This window comes from Berghia stephanieae, chromosome 11, assembly GCF_034508935.2.
Source record: "Berghia stephanieae isolate SIO BIC M18660-M18661 chromosome 11, UCSD_Bste_1.3, whole genome shotgun sequence".
Classification (NCBI taxonomy): domain Eukaryota; kingdom Metazoa; phylum Mollusca; class Gastropoda; order Nudibranchia; family Aeolidiidae; genus Berghia; species Berghia stephanieae.
In genome coordinates, this window is record NC_088370.1 from 23,243,911 (window position 1) to 23,259,776 (window position 15,866).

General features: G+C 37.0%; 1 protein-coding gene across 2 annotated transcripts in view; it reads right to left on the minus strand.

Annotated features, from left to right (window-relative positions):
- The window catches only part of LOC144956677 (trafficking protein particle complex subunit 9-like), a 58,498-nt gene that overhangs the window by 35,985 nt on the left and 6,647 nt on the right, over positions 1-15,866 (minus strand). For both annotated transcript variants that reach the window (XM_078887330.1, XM_078887331.1), the window contains exons 3-8: positions 15,029-15,174; positions 14,292-14,426; positions 5,641-5,756; positions 5,066-5,134; positions 3,658-3,729; positions 886-1,081 (exon numbers count right to left, since the gene is read on the minus strand). In XM_078887330.1, the coding sequence (XP_078743456.1) occupies positions 886-1,081; positions 3,658-3,729; positions 5,066-5,134; positions 5,641-5,756; positions 14,292-14,426; positions 15,029-15,174 (734 nt within the window). The remainder of the gene's footprint in view (positions 1-885; positions 1,082-3,657; positions 3,730-5,065; positions 5,135-5,640; positions 5,757-14,291; positions 14,427-15,028; positions 15,175-15,866) is intronic.

Here is a 15,866-nt window from a genome sequence, read left to right on the forward strand (position 1 = left end):
TTCCTCAAACTAATTTTTACCTCAAGCACGGTAGCCTCAAACTAATTTCAATGTAAAAAAAATAAATTAATAAATAATTTTATTTTGTTTGTTAGTTATTTTTTTCATGCGTCTGGTGATTTGGACGATTGGTGATTTTGATTTGATTTGGATGATTTACTATTAGATTGACAATTACAAATGAGTATGAGTGTATCGTGTGTAGCTACATTGTAGGTCTGTGTTATACAGTATGATACACATGCAAACAGACACAGACACTCACACACTCGATCATCAGGTTGCATAACCAACACCTTTCTGCTTATTCTTATCGCTGCAAATTGAGCTAGGGTGAGGCTTGCTGATGGTCACCTATGTATCTTTCTGGTATAAAGCAAAGATCAGATCATACCGCTAGCCACACTGCCCCCCCCCCCCCCCTCCTCTCATGAGTGATTGTAGCAAGGCGCGGTTTCCTCAAACACGGTTTCATCAAGCTTTTTTGCATGTCCCGAGGAGTTCGAGGAAACGATACTGGAGTGTAACTCATTTACTTTCTTTGTGACATAATGACAAAAGGTAACATTTTACACAGGACTTATCATTGATGACAATACTAATATTCAGACTTGATTAGTACAACTATTCAGCCTGTGATATCAAGGACATATTAATCACTCTTTTTGAAATTTAATCATGTATGAAAGTAAACTGAAAGCAATAATTCTTTTTGTTAAAATTACAGCACAACAAAAAGAAAAAGAAAACTGATAGCTTTGGAATTCCCTTTGGTTTCTCTCGGATTTTTGGTCTTTATTTATATGATTAAATAAACGTTTCTTATTTAATCAAGAAAATGCTTATTAAACAAAATTTCTACTGTTCATGAAGACAAAATGATACCTTTTGTCATGTCTCTAGGGTCAACAGAGAGACCATAACCATCCAGGCACTGAAGTAACAAGTCATAGCACTGGGACCAGTTGGGAGAGCTATCAGGCACAGTGCAATGCATGCCTGATATCCTCTTGAAGAAGGCTGCTTTCCTCTTGAAACCGATTTGATGGTAAAGACTTGAAAGGGTGTTGTACCGCTGGATCTGAATGATGAATAGAAATATTACAGTAAAACATAAATTAAATTAAAAATGTGACCCTACGCCTCGAAGCGGTATTAAGTCGGGATTAGGAAAATGAAGAAAATTGGTTTTAAAGTGAAAATGGTCACAATAATCAAATTTCAGTTTTTGGTAATTTCAGAAACTACAATCATTTTTCTACATAAAAACATAATAATTCAACATAAATATTTGCGATAAGTTGTATAATTTCAAGTTTTAAAATGCAACTATCAGTGACGCATTCAACACGAGAGTTACCATTCTCTCAGATAGCCACCATTTCCAAAGCCTAATAAGACTGTGTCTTTGCCTCCACCAATAACATGTAAGATATCACAGCAAAGTGAGTGCCTTTATCTATCTCAGAGAATGCATGGCTGTATCGACAGTTACATCATTCAACCAATAATGAACTTTAAAAACCGTAAACAAGACTAGCATTTTCCCTAACAACCGAACAAATAAGAGATTCTGATTGGTCGAAACTGATCACAGGCGATTGTGCGCCATTGAGATCCCCTGGCTTTGTTTGGTCACAAAGGCCGGCATGATGTGTGTGTGCGTGTGTGTGTTTGCGCATTTTGATACACACCACGTGTTCTTATTTCTTTGTCTAACTGCATTGTATAATGAGGTGAAGTACCTATCTTTCTTTATTAATGAAATGTTAGCACTAGCTATGTCTTTACGTTATTTAAATTACTTTGTTAGGAACAACAGTTTCTTCAACTAACAGAGATTGTCTTTGATAAACATCTTTAAAATAAAAATGCAGAAAAGAAACAAAGCTTTCCAAAATTAATGAACTGCCAATGGAAATACTAACAAAAAATAAATAAAAGATAAATGCATGGATAAAAAAACTGACAGAGATAGATAGATAGATTTATGAAAATGAGAGAGAGAGAGAGAGAGAGAGAGAGAGAGAGAGAGAGAGAGAGAGAGAGAGAGAGAGAGAGAGAGAGAGAGAGAGAGAGAGAGGGGGGGGGGAGAAAGATAGAGAGAGAGAGATGTTCATTTCATTGTGTTTTCATCGAATTATGGAAGGGGTGAGGGGTGGGGGGTTGTGTGTGTGTAAAAACAACCCACAATGTATACGAACCCTAAGAAAAAGGGGAGGAGAATTAAATAGCTGACTATTGACCACAAGGGTTGATGATAACTAGTGATACGTCCTAAACAACTCGGGGATGCAGCTCAAATGAGAAGATTCAAATACATGATTTCATGCTGGTCATTACAAAATAAGCTCCGCCCTTTCCTCCCCAAGCTGTCAACTCACTCAGTGTGAACAGTGTAATAAAAAATTTGACCAGTCCAATTTGTTTCAAGTGCAATCTCATTGGTCAATATGTTTCCAATTGATTGACTTTGACTTCTTATGAAACAAAGGTCGTGTCTATTACTATCCCTACCAATTCTTTGCTCCGCCTTCCCTCCTATCCTTTCTTTATATCTAGCTCAATAGCTATCTCTCTCTCCTCCGGGTGTTTCTTTCACACATACAAACACAAATGCTCGTGCGCACACACACACACACACAATCTTTACTCTTTTTTCCCTCCTGCCATCTTTAATGCACAAGCCCCCCCCCCCCTCTTTCTCTCGCGTGTGTGTGTGTGTGTGTGTGTGAGAGTGTGTGTGTATGCGAGTTTCTTTTCCTTGCTCTCTCATCCTCTTTCTTTATATTTCTCTTTCTGTCCACCCGACTTCACATTGTTTCAGACTGTACTGAAATTATTAAATGTTCTTTAATTTTTGACATTTTGAAATCGTATTTAATAAATAAAACAATGTTGTTTGTTTGTTTCTAAGGGTTTTGCAGCGCTTGCAACACATTTAGGTTATATCAGCGCCAGTAAAAAGGAAGAAAATGGGATAGTAAAAAGTTCTAGAACTACAAATAAAGCACCCAAGAAAAAGTAAGATATAGGGGACTGAACTGGAAACAAATAGGGATCAGATGTAGAGTAGATTCCAAGAGCACACTATCAACGTACTTAGTTTGAGACCACCTATAAGTCTCATCCGGGCGAGCACAAAATCCAACAAAGAGGAATACACTCAAATGCTTACATTATAAATTCAAAATAACAAATATAATAATACATAACAGAGAGATGATTTACAAGGAAAAAAATATCATCTCCCAAAACAACAACTATGCATTTGACTGTTTCCCTCCCAGCTAGGACTCCGGCCAGGACAAAACCAAGTAATCTCATTCCAAGACAAAGACAGAAAGCATGTTGGAAAACAGATATAAGGGGATAGAAGACAGTATGTACCTCCCTGCCCACAATGGGAGGTCAGGAACCCCACCCAGAAATAAAACAAAAATGTTATATTAATAATTCTTATTTCATTGATTGTTTAATTAAATGTCAAAACATGAATAACCTTCTTTTAAAAAAAGTAATGTGTAAATTATAATCAAGACACTTTAAATCTCAACATGAATACTGACATTATACTTCACATGGTGAATAGCAAAATGAGAATATCGGTAAAGACTGGTGTGTACTCCAAACTTTCAAAGGAGTAAAATGTGTTACCTTGTCATCTTCTTGAGATGGCAAGTTGATGTAGACAACGTTTTGGAGAAAATCAGAGGCCTGGAGGTATCTCTGAAAAACAAAAAGTGCATACACTTTAAGATTCAAAGATGTACAAAAATAAAAATATAAATAATTCATTTAACAATTGAATGATATGGTGGAATGATATCACGTGGTTTTATTTTTTTTTAAACAACACAAAATAAGATGTATATTTAAAAATTTATTTTTATAGTGTTGCATATTAAGGGGGAAATAATCATGAATAAGAAGCTTTTCCCACAATTTTACAAATAAAGGGCTGTGAGAGAAAGACTATCTTTTAAAAAATGTTTTACAGAAAAACAGGAAGATTATAATAATAAAATTATAATAATCCCTCTATAGACCAAACAAAGCTGTTGACAAGAGCATAATGCAACAAATATATTATTCATTGTGTTACTTGTGCAGCTATGTAGCACACAGGAATTTCAGACACCACTCAGAGGAATTTCAATGTCGAAACAGGAATTATCACATAAAAAATCTTATCTATTTAGATTAATACAATATGTAAACACAATGTCAAATACCATCCCAAAGTCTCTTTTTTCAAATTAAAAAACCCCCAAAACCTAATGGTTGTAGTAGTAATGGTAGTGATGATGTGGTAGAGGTAGTATCAATTGAATCATAACTCTTGTATTTTTCTCCAACCAAGATGTAGTGCTTAAGCGGAGAAGGTGTGCGATTAAATGGAGCGATTATATAGAAAAAAATTCTGTTTCTCAGGAATGTGAGACGTATAAATGGAGTGTGTGATTAAGCGGAGTGCACTGTATATATCACGTAATCAATCAATTTACGTTAGATTGGTTGTATCATATCATTGAAAAGAAGAGTTGAGGAAATGAGGAAAACTTTTGTTTGTTTTACAGATTTTAATGTAACTTGCAACATTCCTGAATTGTTAAAGTGCCAAGAAAAGTAAGCTTGATTTAGTCAATCAGATTTATCATTTGGCCACCTTATACAAGTTGAAAGGCCTTTTGGGTCCCAAAATAAGCTGCAGTACTGTTAAAGAATGAATGCCTTATGCAGCAACAAAATAGAGAAGAAAAAAAACACAGCAGACTTGCTTTATACACTTTTTACAAGTGGCTGCGAGTTTTTTTTAGAGAAGAAAGGAAATGGTGTCTATCAGTCAATAAAGCAGCTTATGTAACCCCCCCCCCTCCCCATCCCCTTTAGAAAAAAAACAAAACACAAACACACATAAACCTAGACTAAGTAAGTTCGGAAATAAGATAATATAAACTTATGGCTTGGCAGAACTTTAAGAGCACTAATGGATTTATTGGGAATATTCTAGTCTAGTATTCCAAATGACCATGCTAATAAACAGCAATTGAACGAAACTTACTCGATGGAGGATCAAAAATCTGCATGCCTTCAAGGACGTCTCCATTTCTATAACTGCAGCGTTCTTGAACTGTAGAAAAAAATATTTTATATGAAAAGGCTTTTTATCATAAAGTTTATTTCTAATGACCAATATTTATATTATTCATTTCACAAGAAATCGACCACAATAAACAGTCCACTTGTTTTTATTTAGAATTTTCCAATGTTCACAAAAAAGTTCGAAAAATAATTTCTCTGATAAATAACTACATTCCTGCTGAAGAAAGCGATGCTGTCGGTAATGTGAAATTGATCCATATATTTTGGACTGGAGATAGCAGATTGTACAGTGAATAAATAAAATTATTTCTCATTATTCATCAATGAATTCCATCATAATAATGTTACTATTGTGTAATCACCATAATCAATAAACTATCAAATCACCACAACAACTTTCTGACTTTGAATAAGGTATTTTCCCCTTGTCTGAGGCACTATTTTCAATGCCACCCAGAGAGGATGTTATCACTTTAAATAAATTTTCTGAAACAGCCAGAAGAAAAAAAAAAATAGAAAAGAATCCCACCATACCTTGGAATAATATGTAATAGCTTCTTTAAACTTGTCAATAACATCATCTTGATTCAAACTTTGCTGACTGGTCATATCAGCTAGGGTGTCTAACCCATTAGCATAACTGCTGGACCCTGTCAAGAAAATGGAATAAGTTTTATGATGGGTCATTGTATTTATAGTCAATCACACCAGTGACAAAAGTAAAACATTTTAAAAAAACAAAAGTGATAAAGGTAAAAGACAATAAAAAACCCCCAAAATATTAATATATCTCGAAAAGAAAAAAAATAAATAAAAATTAAGCCTATTTCTTAGGTACTTTTCAGATTTTAAATGCCAAAGCCCAATATTTCATTTAGTATTTGCATTCTGAGCTATATTTTTCTTTTAAAAGTGGGGGTGTCACATCAATTAACAACAGACAAGCTCACAAAATTAATTAGAGGGTGAGAAAACTTAGTTATAACTTACTTAACCCAGAGACGCCAACTTTAAATTTGGCTCACAGGAGTTTCAGACACCACTCGTAGGAATTTCAATGCCGAAAGAGGAATTTCCACACACAAGAAAAAGGAATTGGAATGGTATTGTGTTTACATATTGTATAGTTCTAAATAGATAACTGATTAGAATTATTTTATGATACATAAACACATGGCCAAATACAATCCCAAAGTTTCCTTATTTCAAATGAAGTAAAGTGCCAAAACCTAATGGTAGAGATTGTAGTACTGGTGGTAGTGAGGATGATGTGGTGTTGGTGGTTGTAGTAATAGTAGTAATATCACATCTTCATCATCACTACCATTATAGGGAATGAAATTAGCGGAAGAGTAGCGTCCCTCGATTGGACGTCACCGGCGGAAAAGTTATTAGAGAGAGAACGTCATTTTGGTTGTGAGCATGCGTCTCTCGAAAGCAGCATAAGACACTTCACCGAAAGCGAGGACGAGAGAGACGCATGCGCAAAACCATTTTGACGTTCTCTCTGTAAGGTGACGGCCAATCATGGGATGCTACTCTTCCGATAATCTCATTTCCTATAATGGTAGTGATGATGAAGATGTGATAGTGGTTGTTGTTAATGGTAGTGATGATGATATGGTGGTGGTATAGTGGTTGTAATAGTTGTGGTCGTGATGATAATGATTTGGTGGTGGTTGTAGTAGTGGTGGTAGTGATGTTGATGTGGTGGTTGTAGTACAAATGGTAGTGATGATGATGTGGCAGTGGTGGTTGTAGTAGTAGTGGTAGTGATGATGTGGTGGTGGTTGTAGCAGTAGTAGTGGTAATGATGATGTGGTGGTGGTTGTAGTGGTAGTGGTTGTAGTAGTACTGGTCGTGATGATGATGTGGTGCTAGTGGTTGTATTAGTAGTGGTAGTGATGATGATGTTGTAGTGGTTGTTGTTGTAGTAGTAGTAGTAGTAGTAGTATGTAGTAGTAGTAGTAGTAGTAGTAGTAGTAGTAGTAGTAGTAGTGTAGTAGTAGTAGTAGTAGTAGTGATGACGTTGTGGTTGTGGTGGTTGTAGTAGTAGTGGTAGTGATGATGTGGATGTTGTAGTAGCAGTGGTAGTGATGATGATGTGGTGGTGGTTGTTGTAGTAGAATTGGTGGTAGTGATGAAGATGAGGTGGTGGTGGTGCTTGTATTAGTAGTGGTAGTGATGATGATGTGGTGGTGGTTGTAGTAGTGGTGGTAGTGATGATGATGTGGTGGTGATGGGTGAGTATGGTGGTATGTGGTGGTGGTTGTCGTAGTGGTGGAGTGATGATGATGTGGTGGTGCTGGTGGTTGTAGTACAAATGGTAGTGATGATGATGTTGTAGTGGTGGTTGTAGTAGTAGTGGTAGTAATGATGATGTGGTGGTGGTTGTAGTGGTAGTGGTTGTAGTAGTACTGGTCGTGATGATGATGTGGTGCTAGTGGTTGTATTAGTAGTGGTAGTGATGATGATGTTGTAGTGGTTGTTGTTGTAGTAGTAGTAGTAGTAGTAGTAGTAGTAGTAGTAGTAGTAGTAGTAGTGATGACGTTGTGGTTGTGGTGGTTGTAGTAGTAGTGGTAGTGATGATGTGGATGTTGTAGTAGCAGTGGTAGTGACGATGATGTGGTGGTGATTGTTGTAGTAGTAGTGCTGCCCTAACCAACAAAAGGACAGTATCTGGGCTGACCCAGATCCAACCAGTTTTGCCGCAATCGACACATTTAGTTTTTTCATTCATAACTCTTTAATTTTATTACATAGTGGAAGTCTTCTAACATTAAATAATAGCTAATGACAAATTGCGTTTTTCTGTTAGTCGGCGATTTCATTGACGAATATGTCGTAATATTTTGAGATACTGTTCTTTCTTGGTTAAAGCCAAGCAAATAACTCTGCCTGTAACCAACAAAAGGACAGTATCTTATACGACCGTCTCACATACTGTTCACCCTGGTTAACCGCAACGCAAAATGCCTCGTCCGTATTCACCAAAAGAACAGTATCTCAGTTAAGAATATAGCAAAATACGAATAACTCGATCGACAAACGTTTTACGTCAGCGATGGCGAGCACTCGCCATCACGGACGAGTGAGAGGCAAGGCTAAGTGTGGTTGACCTGGCGTGAGGGGAATGAATAAATTATCTCCGTCAAGTTTGTAGGCGTGCCTCTGATATAATATTACTACATTAGACTATTCCTCAATCTTTTAGACCCTGACTCCTTTTTCAAGATGAGTCTATTTTTATTAAGCATAATAGCTTTAATTTACGCTTATTGATGATTTTGGCTATCTTGTAAATTAGACTTTAATTGTGTATCAGGGTTTTGTCATTGTACAACGATATTGGGGTGAGTGAGTGATAGTGAATTAAACCTAAGAATAGCTGGAAAATAGGGAATGTCCCCCTTCCCCCGCCCCAACACGTACAACACACATACCTTTTTGTTTTAAAATCAATATCTTCATTGTCATAGGAAACGAAAAGCATGAAATGGAACGAAATCTGTTGGTACATTTATACTGAATGAAATAGGCGACATCATTCTTACTAAATTTAAAAAGGTGCCCAAATTATGAGCTAATAAGATGAACAAAAAAAAATATTTTGTCTTTAGCTAATTTCGCCCACAGGGAGTTACAATAGTAGAATTTAGATAAAACAAGGGAATTAATTAAAAGTTCTGCTACATTAAATTACGAATTTTGCTTATTTTATTCATTTCTATGTACATAGATTGTATGGTGTTATTCACGTAGCAGCTTGTTATGGAAATATGTTTATCAATGATGACGCTAAGGTTTTTTGATTTATTTGAAAATTCTGTTGTGCTATTTCCGAGAGTAATAGGTGAATTATTTGCCTTCCACACATTAAAATCTCAGTTTTACTATCATTTACTATCATTTAATTTTAACTTGTTATGGTACATTCAAGATTTAATCTCATAAAACAGCTCGAAATTCGTTGTATTAAGAATTGTAAATTACTTAGGGGTACTGAATCATAAATTTGCGTATCACCAACATTAAAATGATAACTCAGATTGAATCTGGATATCACACGAGAAAGGGGGTGCTTATACAGAAAAAAAAGGACACCATTCACCACGACAGTCTGCCATCGATCCTGTAAATATGGTGTAATCCATTTAAGGGCAATTCCTTTTACGCCGAACTTATTTTCTAGTCTTCTTAACAAAATGTAATGAAAGATCTTAAAGGCATAATAAATTGATATTGTTAGCATCCGCATTATATAACAAAAGATTTTAAGAAGCGCCGTTTCAGTACTGTGTTGCTGTTTGTAGGCTGACTCAACTGTTGTTCTTAAGATGAGATAATTGTGTCAGTACTACCTTCTCCAAAAGTTTGGACAAAAAAATAGAAGGATGTGTGGAAAATGAGAGATATGAAGACGATGAAAAAGAAAAACACAAAAAAACCCCCCAAAAAACAACTAAACAAAAAACGCCTGGACAGACAGTCACACCGACACCCATACACACACACAAACGCACACACACACACACATACACACACACACTAATTAGTTGAAATGAATGAAAAATAAGTATACTGAAGTTAGACGTTTGGTTGAGCATCCGACCAACAAGCAAGGGGATCAGTTTTTTATTGCCAGCTGTATAAAGTTTTGTAATGGTTTTGCTTTCTGTTTTTTTTTTCTCATTTTTTATTCCTTGTTTATAAAGCCCCTCTGCCCACCAATCAGCCACTAAATAGCTAGCTTGATATGTTGATCTGGTGGAAAGTAATATGTGAATATTTACAACTTTTGTCATAGATTAGATTGATTTTGAACTCAGTGTCTGCAGCAATTTAGTCTTTAATCACGGGCGCATAATTTAGTCAAAGATATAAGAACTGCAATCCAAACAGTTGTTAAAAGCAGGAATTTCCACTTTTAACATCCAACGGAGAGGTCAAACTTAGATGTCGCTGGGTCAAACATACGCGTTGTGGTATGTCACTACTGCTGTCGGATGTGAAGGTCATTCGTTTGATTCTATATAGAGTATGCGGTTAGACTAAGGGAGTTAATTTTTGACATTTTACACGGTAATTTATTTATTTATTTATTTATTATATAGAAAGAAAGAAAGAGAGAGAGAGAGAGAGAGAGAGAGAGAGAGAGAGAGAGAGAGAGAGAGAGAGAGAGAGAGAGAGAGAGAGAGCTTGTGCATTGTAGAGGGCGGGAGCTAAATAGAATAAAGATATAAATATGTGTGTGTGTGTGTCTGTGTGTGTGTGTGTGTTTATGTGTGTGGTTGTATGTGTGAAAGAAACACGAGGGAGACAAAGAGAGCGAGCGAGACAGGTAGATAAACAAACGGGGAAAAGGAGGGAGGGGGTGGAGCAAAGAATAGGTAGGGATAGTATAAGAAAGCCCTTCGTTTCAAAAGAAGTCAAAGTCAATCAATGATGGGAAACATATTGACCAATGAGATTGCAATTTTAAAAATGGGACTGGTCAAATCATGTGTTACATTGTTTCCATTTTGAGTCAGATGACAGCTTGAAGAGGAGCGGGTTGGGCTGAATTTGTAATGACTTACATGAAATCATATAATTGAATCTTCTTGTTTGAGCTGCAACGTCGAGTTATTTAGGACCTGCCACTCGTTATCACAACCCCTTGTGGTCAATTGTCAGCTATTAAACTCTCCTCCCCTTTTTCTTTGGGTTCACTCCAGTGACTTCTTATATAGTAGACAATGGTTCACTCACATTGTTTATTGTCTCAAAAGACCCCACCCTCCCTCCCATTCCCAATGAATTCACGTTAAAACGCTCTCTCTCTCTCTCTCTCTCTCTCTCTCTCTCTCTCTCTCTCTCTCTCTCTCTCTCTCTCTCTCTCTCTCTCTCTCTCTCTCTCTCTCTCTCTTCTCTCTCTCTCTTATTTATTTATTTATTTTTAAAAATATATCTCTCTGCATCCATCTCTCTCTCTCTCTGTTTGTTACTGACTCTCTCTCTCTCTCTCTCTCTCTCTGTGTGTGTGTGTGTGTGTGTTTCTCTCTCTCTCTCTCTCTCTGTGTTTCTCTCTCTGTATGCCAGTCTCTCTCTCTCTCTCTCTCTCTCTCTCTCTCTCTCTCTCTCTCTCTCTCTCTCTCTCTCTCTCTCTCTCTCTCATGTAAACAACAACGCGATAGAAAGTTACAGTGCTCTTCTATTATGTCATGTTACGGATGACGTCATTGGCGTTGGCGACTTATGCGTCAACCAATCAAATCGTCACCAACAGTTTCGCATGGTATTGCTCGCCATACGGCGGCATCTTCGTCACGCCACTCGTTGACGCCACCGCATGCTCACGGACACCGTCAATATTTACGGGGCGGACTACGGCCGTCGGAGATACTGTCCTTTTGTTGGTTAACGATGGGGTTGAAATAGGATACTGTTTCAAGCAAATTTTTAATTGCCTCTAATTTCAAAAATATTTGAGTTATGATCATTCTGACAACTTTGTAAGCTTTCCTATGTCCCAGAGATTCGATTTAGTAAAAAAAGTGATTTTATGATTTTTTGAGAGATACTGTCCTTTTGTTGGTTAGGGCAGAGTGGTGGTAGTGATGAAGATGAGGTGGTGGTGGTGCTTGTATTAGTAGTGGTAGTGATGATGATGTGGTGGTGGTTGTAGTAGTGGTGGTATTGATGATGATGTGGTGGTGGTTGTCGTAGTGGTGGAGTGATGATGATGTGGTGGTGCTGGTGGTTGTAGTACAAATGGTAGTGATGATGATGTTGTAGTGGTGGTTGTAGTACAAATGGTAGTGATGATGATGTTGTAGTGGTGGTTGTAGTACAAATGGTAGTGATGATGATGTTGTAGTGGTGGTTGTAGTAGTAGTGGTAGTAATGATGATGTGGTGGTGGTTGTAGAAGTATTAGTGATAGTGATGATGATGTGGTGGTGGTGGTTGTAGTAGTAGTGGTAATGATGATGTGGTGGTGGTGGTGGTGGTATTGTAGTAGTAGTAGTGGTAATGATGATGTGGTGGTGGTGGTGGTATTGTAGTAGTAGTGGTGGTGATGATGTGGTGGTGGTGGTTGTAGTAGTAGTGGTAGTTGCAGTGATGATGATGTGGTGGTGGTGGTTGTAGTAGTAGCAGTAATGATTATGTGGTTGTGGTGGTTGTAGTAGTAATGGTAGTAATGATGTGATTGTGGTGGTTGTAGTAGTAGTGGTAATGATGATGTGGTGGTGGTGGTTGTAGTAGTAGTGGCAGAGACGCCAACTTTAAATTTGGCTCACAGGAGTTTCAGACACCACTCGTAGGAATTTCAATGCCGAAAGAGGAATTTCCGCACACAAGAAAAAGGAATTGGGATGGTATTTGGCATTGTGTTTACGTATTGTATAGTTCTAAATAGATAACTGATTAGAATTATATTATGATACATAAACACATTGCAAATTACAATCCCACAGTTTCCTTATTTCAAACGTAGTAAAGTGTCAAAACCTAATGGTAGTGATTGTAGTACTGGTGGTAGTGAAGATGATGTAGTCTTGGTGGTTGTAGTAATAGTAGTAGTGATGATGAAGATGTGATAGTGGTGCTTGTAGTAGTAGTGGTAGTGATGGTGATGTGTTGGTGATGGTGGCTGTAGTACAAATGGCAGTGATGATGATGTGGTAGTGGTGGTTGTAGTAGTAGTGGTAGTGATGATGTGATGCTGGTGGTTGTAGCAGTAGTGGTATTGATGATGATGTCGTAGTGGTGGTTGTAGTGGTAGTGATGAAGATGTGGTGGTTGTAGTAGTAGTGGTAGTGATGATGATGTGGTGGTGGTGGTTGTAGTAGTAGTGATGATGATGTGGTGGTGGTGGTTGTAATAGTGATGTTAGCTGTGGTAGTGGTAGTGATGATGATGTGGTGGTGGTGATTGTAGTAGTAGTTGTAGTACTGATGATGAGGTTTTGGTGGTGGTGGTTGTAGTAGTTGTGGTAGTGATGATGGGGGGGGGGGTGGTTGCAGTAGTAGTGGTGGTGATGATGGTTGTAATACTAGTGGCAGTGATGATGATGTGGTGGTTGGAGGGGGGTATTCTTGGAACAAATTGACCTGACCGGAATTGGACGGAATTTGCCTGGAACCCAGAATTTTTTGCTTCAGACCGGATTTTTTTCCGGTGAAACCGGAGTTTTGGCATCTCTGCTTAACCCATTACAGAGATGCCAACTTTAAATTTGGCTCACAGGAATTTCAGACACCACCTGGAGAAATTCCTCTTTCAATATTGAAATTTCTTTGTGTCACTTGAGCACAGTTGTCACAATTTGACACAAGACATGATGGTGATTTTTTCATCGATCTACAGTGAAGCCACCTGAACTGAATGCTTTTCAAAGAAAAATGTTTGACACTGCAAAAACAATGGAACACTTCAAAGAAAATCCCAAATCCCGCAGAAGATTATCATCACTCAGTAATGGTAGTGATGATGATGCGGTAGTGGTGTAGTAGTGGTGGTAGTGATGATAATCATGTGGCGGTAGTGGTGTAGTAGTAGTGGAAGTGATGATAATCATTCATGTGGTGGTGGTGGTTGTAGTAGTAGTGGAAGTGATGATGATGTGGTGGCAGTGGTTGTATTAGAAATGGCAGTGATGATGATGTGGTGGTGGGGGTTGTAGAAGTAGTGGAACTGATGATGATGTGGTGGTGGTGGCTGTAGTAGTAGTGATTGTGATGATGATGTGGTAGTGGTGGTTGTAGTAGTAGTTGTGGTGATGATGTGTTGCTGGTGGTTGTTATTGTACTAAGGGTAGTGATGATGAGGTGGTGGTTGTAGTAGTAGTGGTCGTGATGATGATGTGGTTGTGGTGGTTGCAGAAGCAGTGATAGTGATGATAATGGTGTTGTGATGGTTGCAGTCGTAACGGTAGTGATGGTTGTGGTAGTGATAATGATATGTCAGTGGTGGGCGTAGAAGTAGTTTTATGATGTCATTATGGTGGTGGTGGTTATAATAGTAGTGGCAGTGATGACTATGTGGGGGTGCAAGGCCTCGAAACAATTTGACCTAACCGGAATTTGACTGATGTTTTTCAGGTGAAAATCGGAGTTTTGGCATCACTACCATTACATATGTATTACATTCAAAGAACAAACAAATCACACATTTGATACACTAGAAAATTGAACAACCTACCAGCTCTGCTCTTGGTATCTACATTAAGTGTAGAGCCTTTACTTTGAAAGGAGAGATTTCTACGCAAGCCTGTGTTCTGCTGTGCCTTGGGGGTAGACAGAATGATTGAAGAGCAACAAAGACCTTCCAAACAACCTTTCATCGAAATTGAAAAAAAAAGAAAAAATTGAATGGATAATTCATGTGAAAAATAAAAATTATACAGACATGGCAACTTTTCAAAATAAAAAAGAGCTACAATTGTCTGAGGTCAAAGAGTAACATAAAAATAAGAGACAATAACCATAATGCACAATTTAAAAAAAAATTAATTGAAAACCATTTTAAACAGCAACAAAAACAAACAAAAAGCAATGTAAAACATTGAGAACTACACTAACAAAAACAAAAATCTGACACAATAACACAAATTTAGCTAGATACCAGAAAATATATGAACAACACAGTATGCAGAACAATAATCCATTGACCAAGTTCGGATTAGAAATAAAAATATGTAAGAAAAAAAATCAAAAATTCATATCAAATACCAATTAAGAAATTTAAATTAAAAAGAACAAATAATCAAACAAAACAAAAAATAAAAAAGACCCATTTTTCACTATAAAGGAAAATATTTGAGTAAAAATTTACTGTCTGATTTTCTTCTAAGTGCTTTGAGTATGTTCAGTGGATATTGTGCTATATTAATGCTCAAGGTGATCTTTTCCCTTTTCACTCTTAAAATGACTACAAACCTGCCATCCAAAGGAAATCATTGACAGACTTGAGAAGGTCCAGTGATGTATTATAATGTAAAATGGCTTCCCCAGGCATAGACGCCTGAAGACACAGGTCACCAAGATGTTTCCTGAGTCGACCCATGCATTTTTTACGAAATGATCTAAAATTAGAAACAAGAAATAAAGGTGAGAAAATATGAAATGATATCAAAAGTAAGCCATTTTCCCATTAGTTAAGGGAAATAATTGTCTATTCTTGTTCATTAAAGAAATAATGTGTCCTAAATGCTCTATGCAGCTATGCATCATTACTACAGTTATAAACTATAAATATCACTTATTCAATGGATCTTAAAACATATTTGAAAAGGGTAACACAAATCTTACATTTAATGAATATTCCATCTATTCTATACTCTTTATTCCTTTTAACGGACCCCTTTGTTTGACACGCCATAAAACATTGGATATTAACACTCTAACTCATTGTCTATTTTGGTTAAGATTAAGAGTCACATCTACTTTAGCTGGTGATAAAAGTCACAATTTATAACTTGAGAAGTTTATAAAATTCAAAGACTGTGATGAAGATAAAATGTAAGAATCATAGGTGAGCCATGTAATAGTCTGCAAGTTGTGTGTGTCTATGGTGCCAGTATCCTCCATGGAATATCTATTAGGACAGTGAATGAGACACTGACCCAATCACTCAAAAAGCTACATTACATGTATGTCCTATGATTTAAGTTGTTAAAAATGCGCCACAAACACACTCACATAAAAAAAAAAAAAAAGTGTCTAAGCAAAAACAAAACATTACTTATTCATTTGCTTTTAGACTTAATTGCACTTT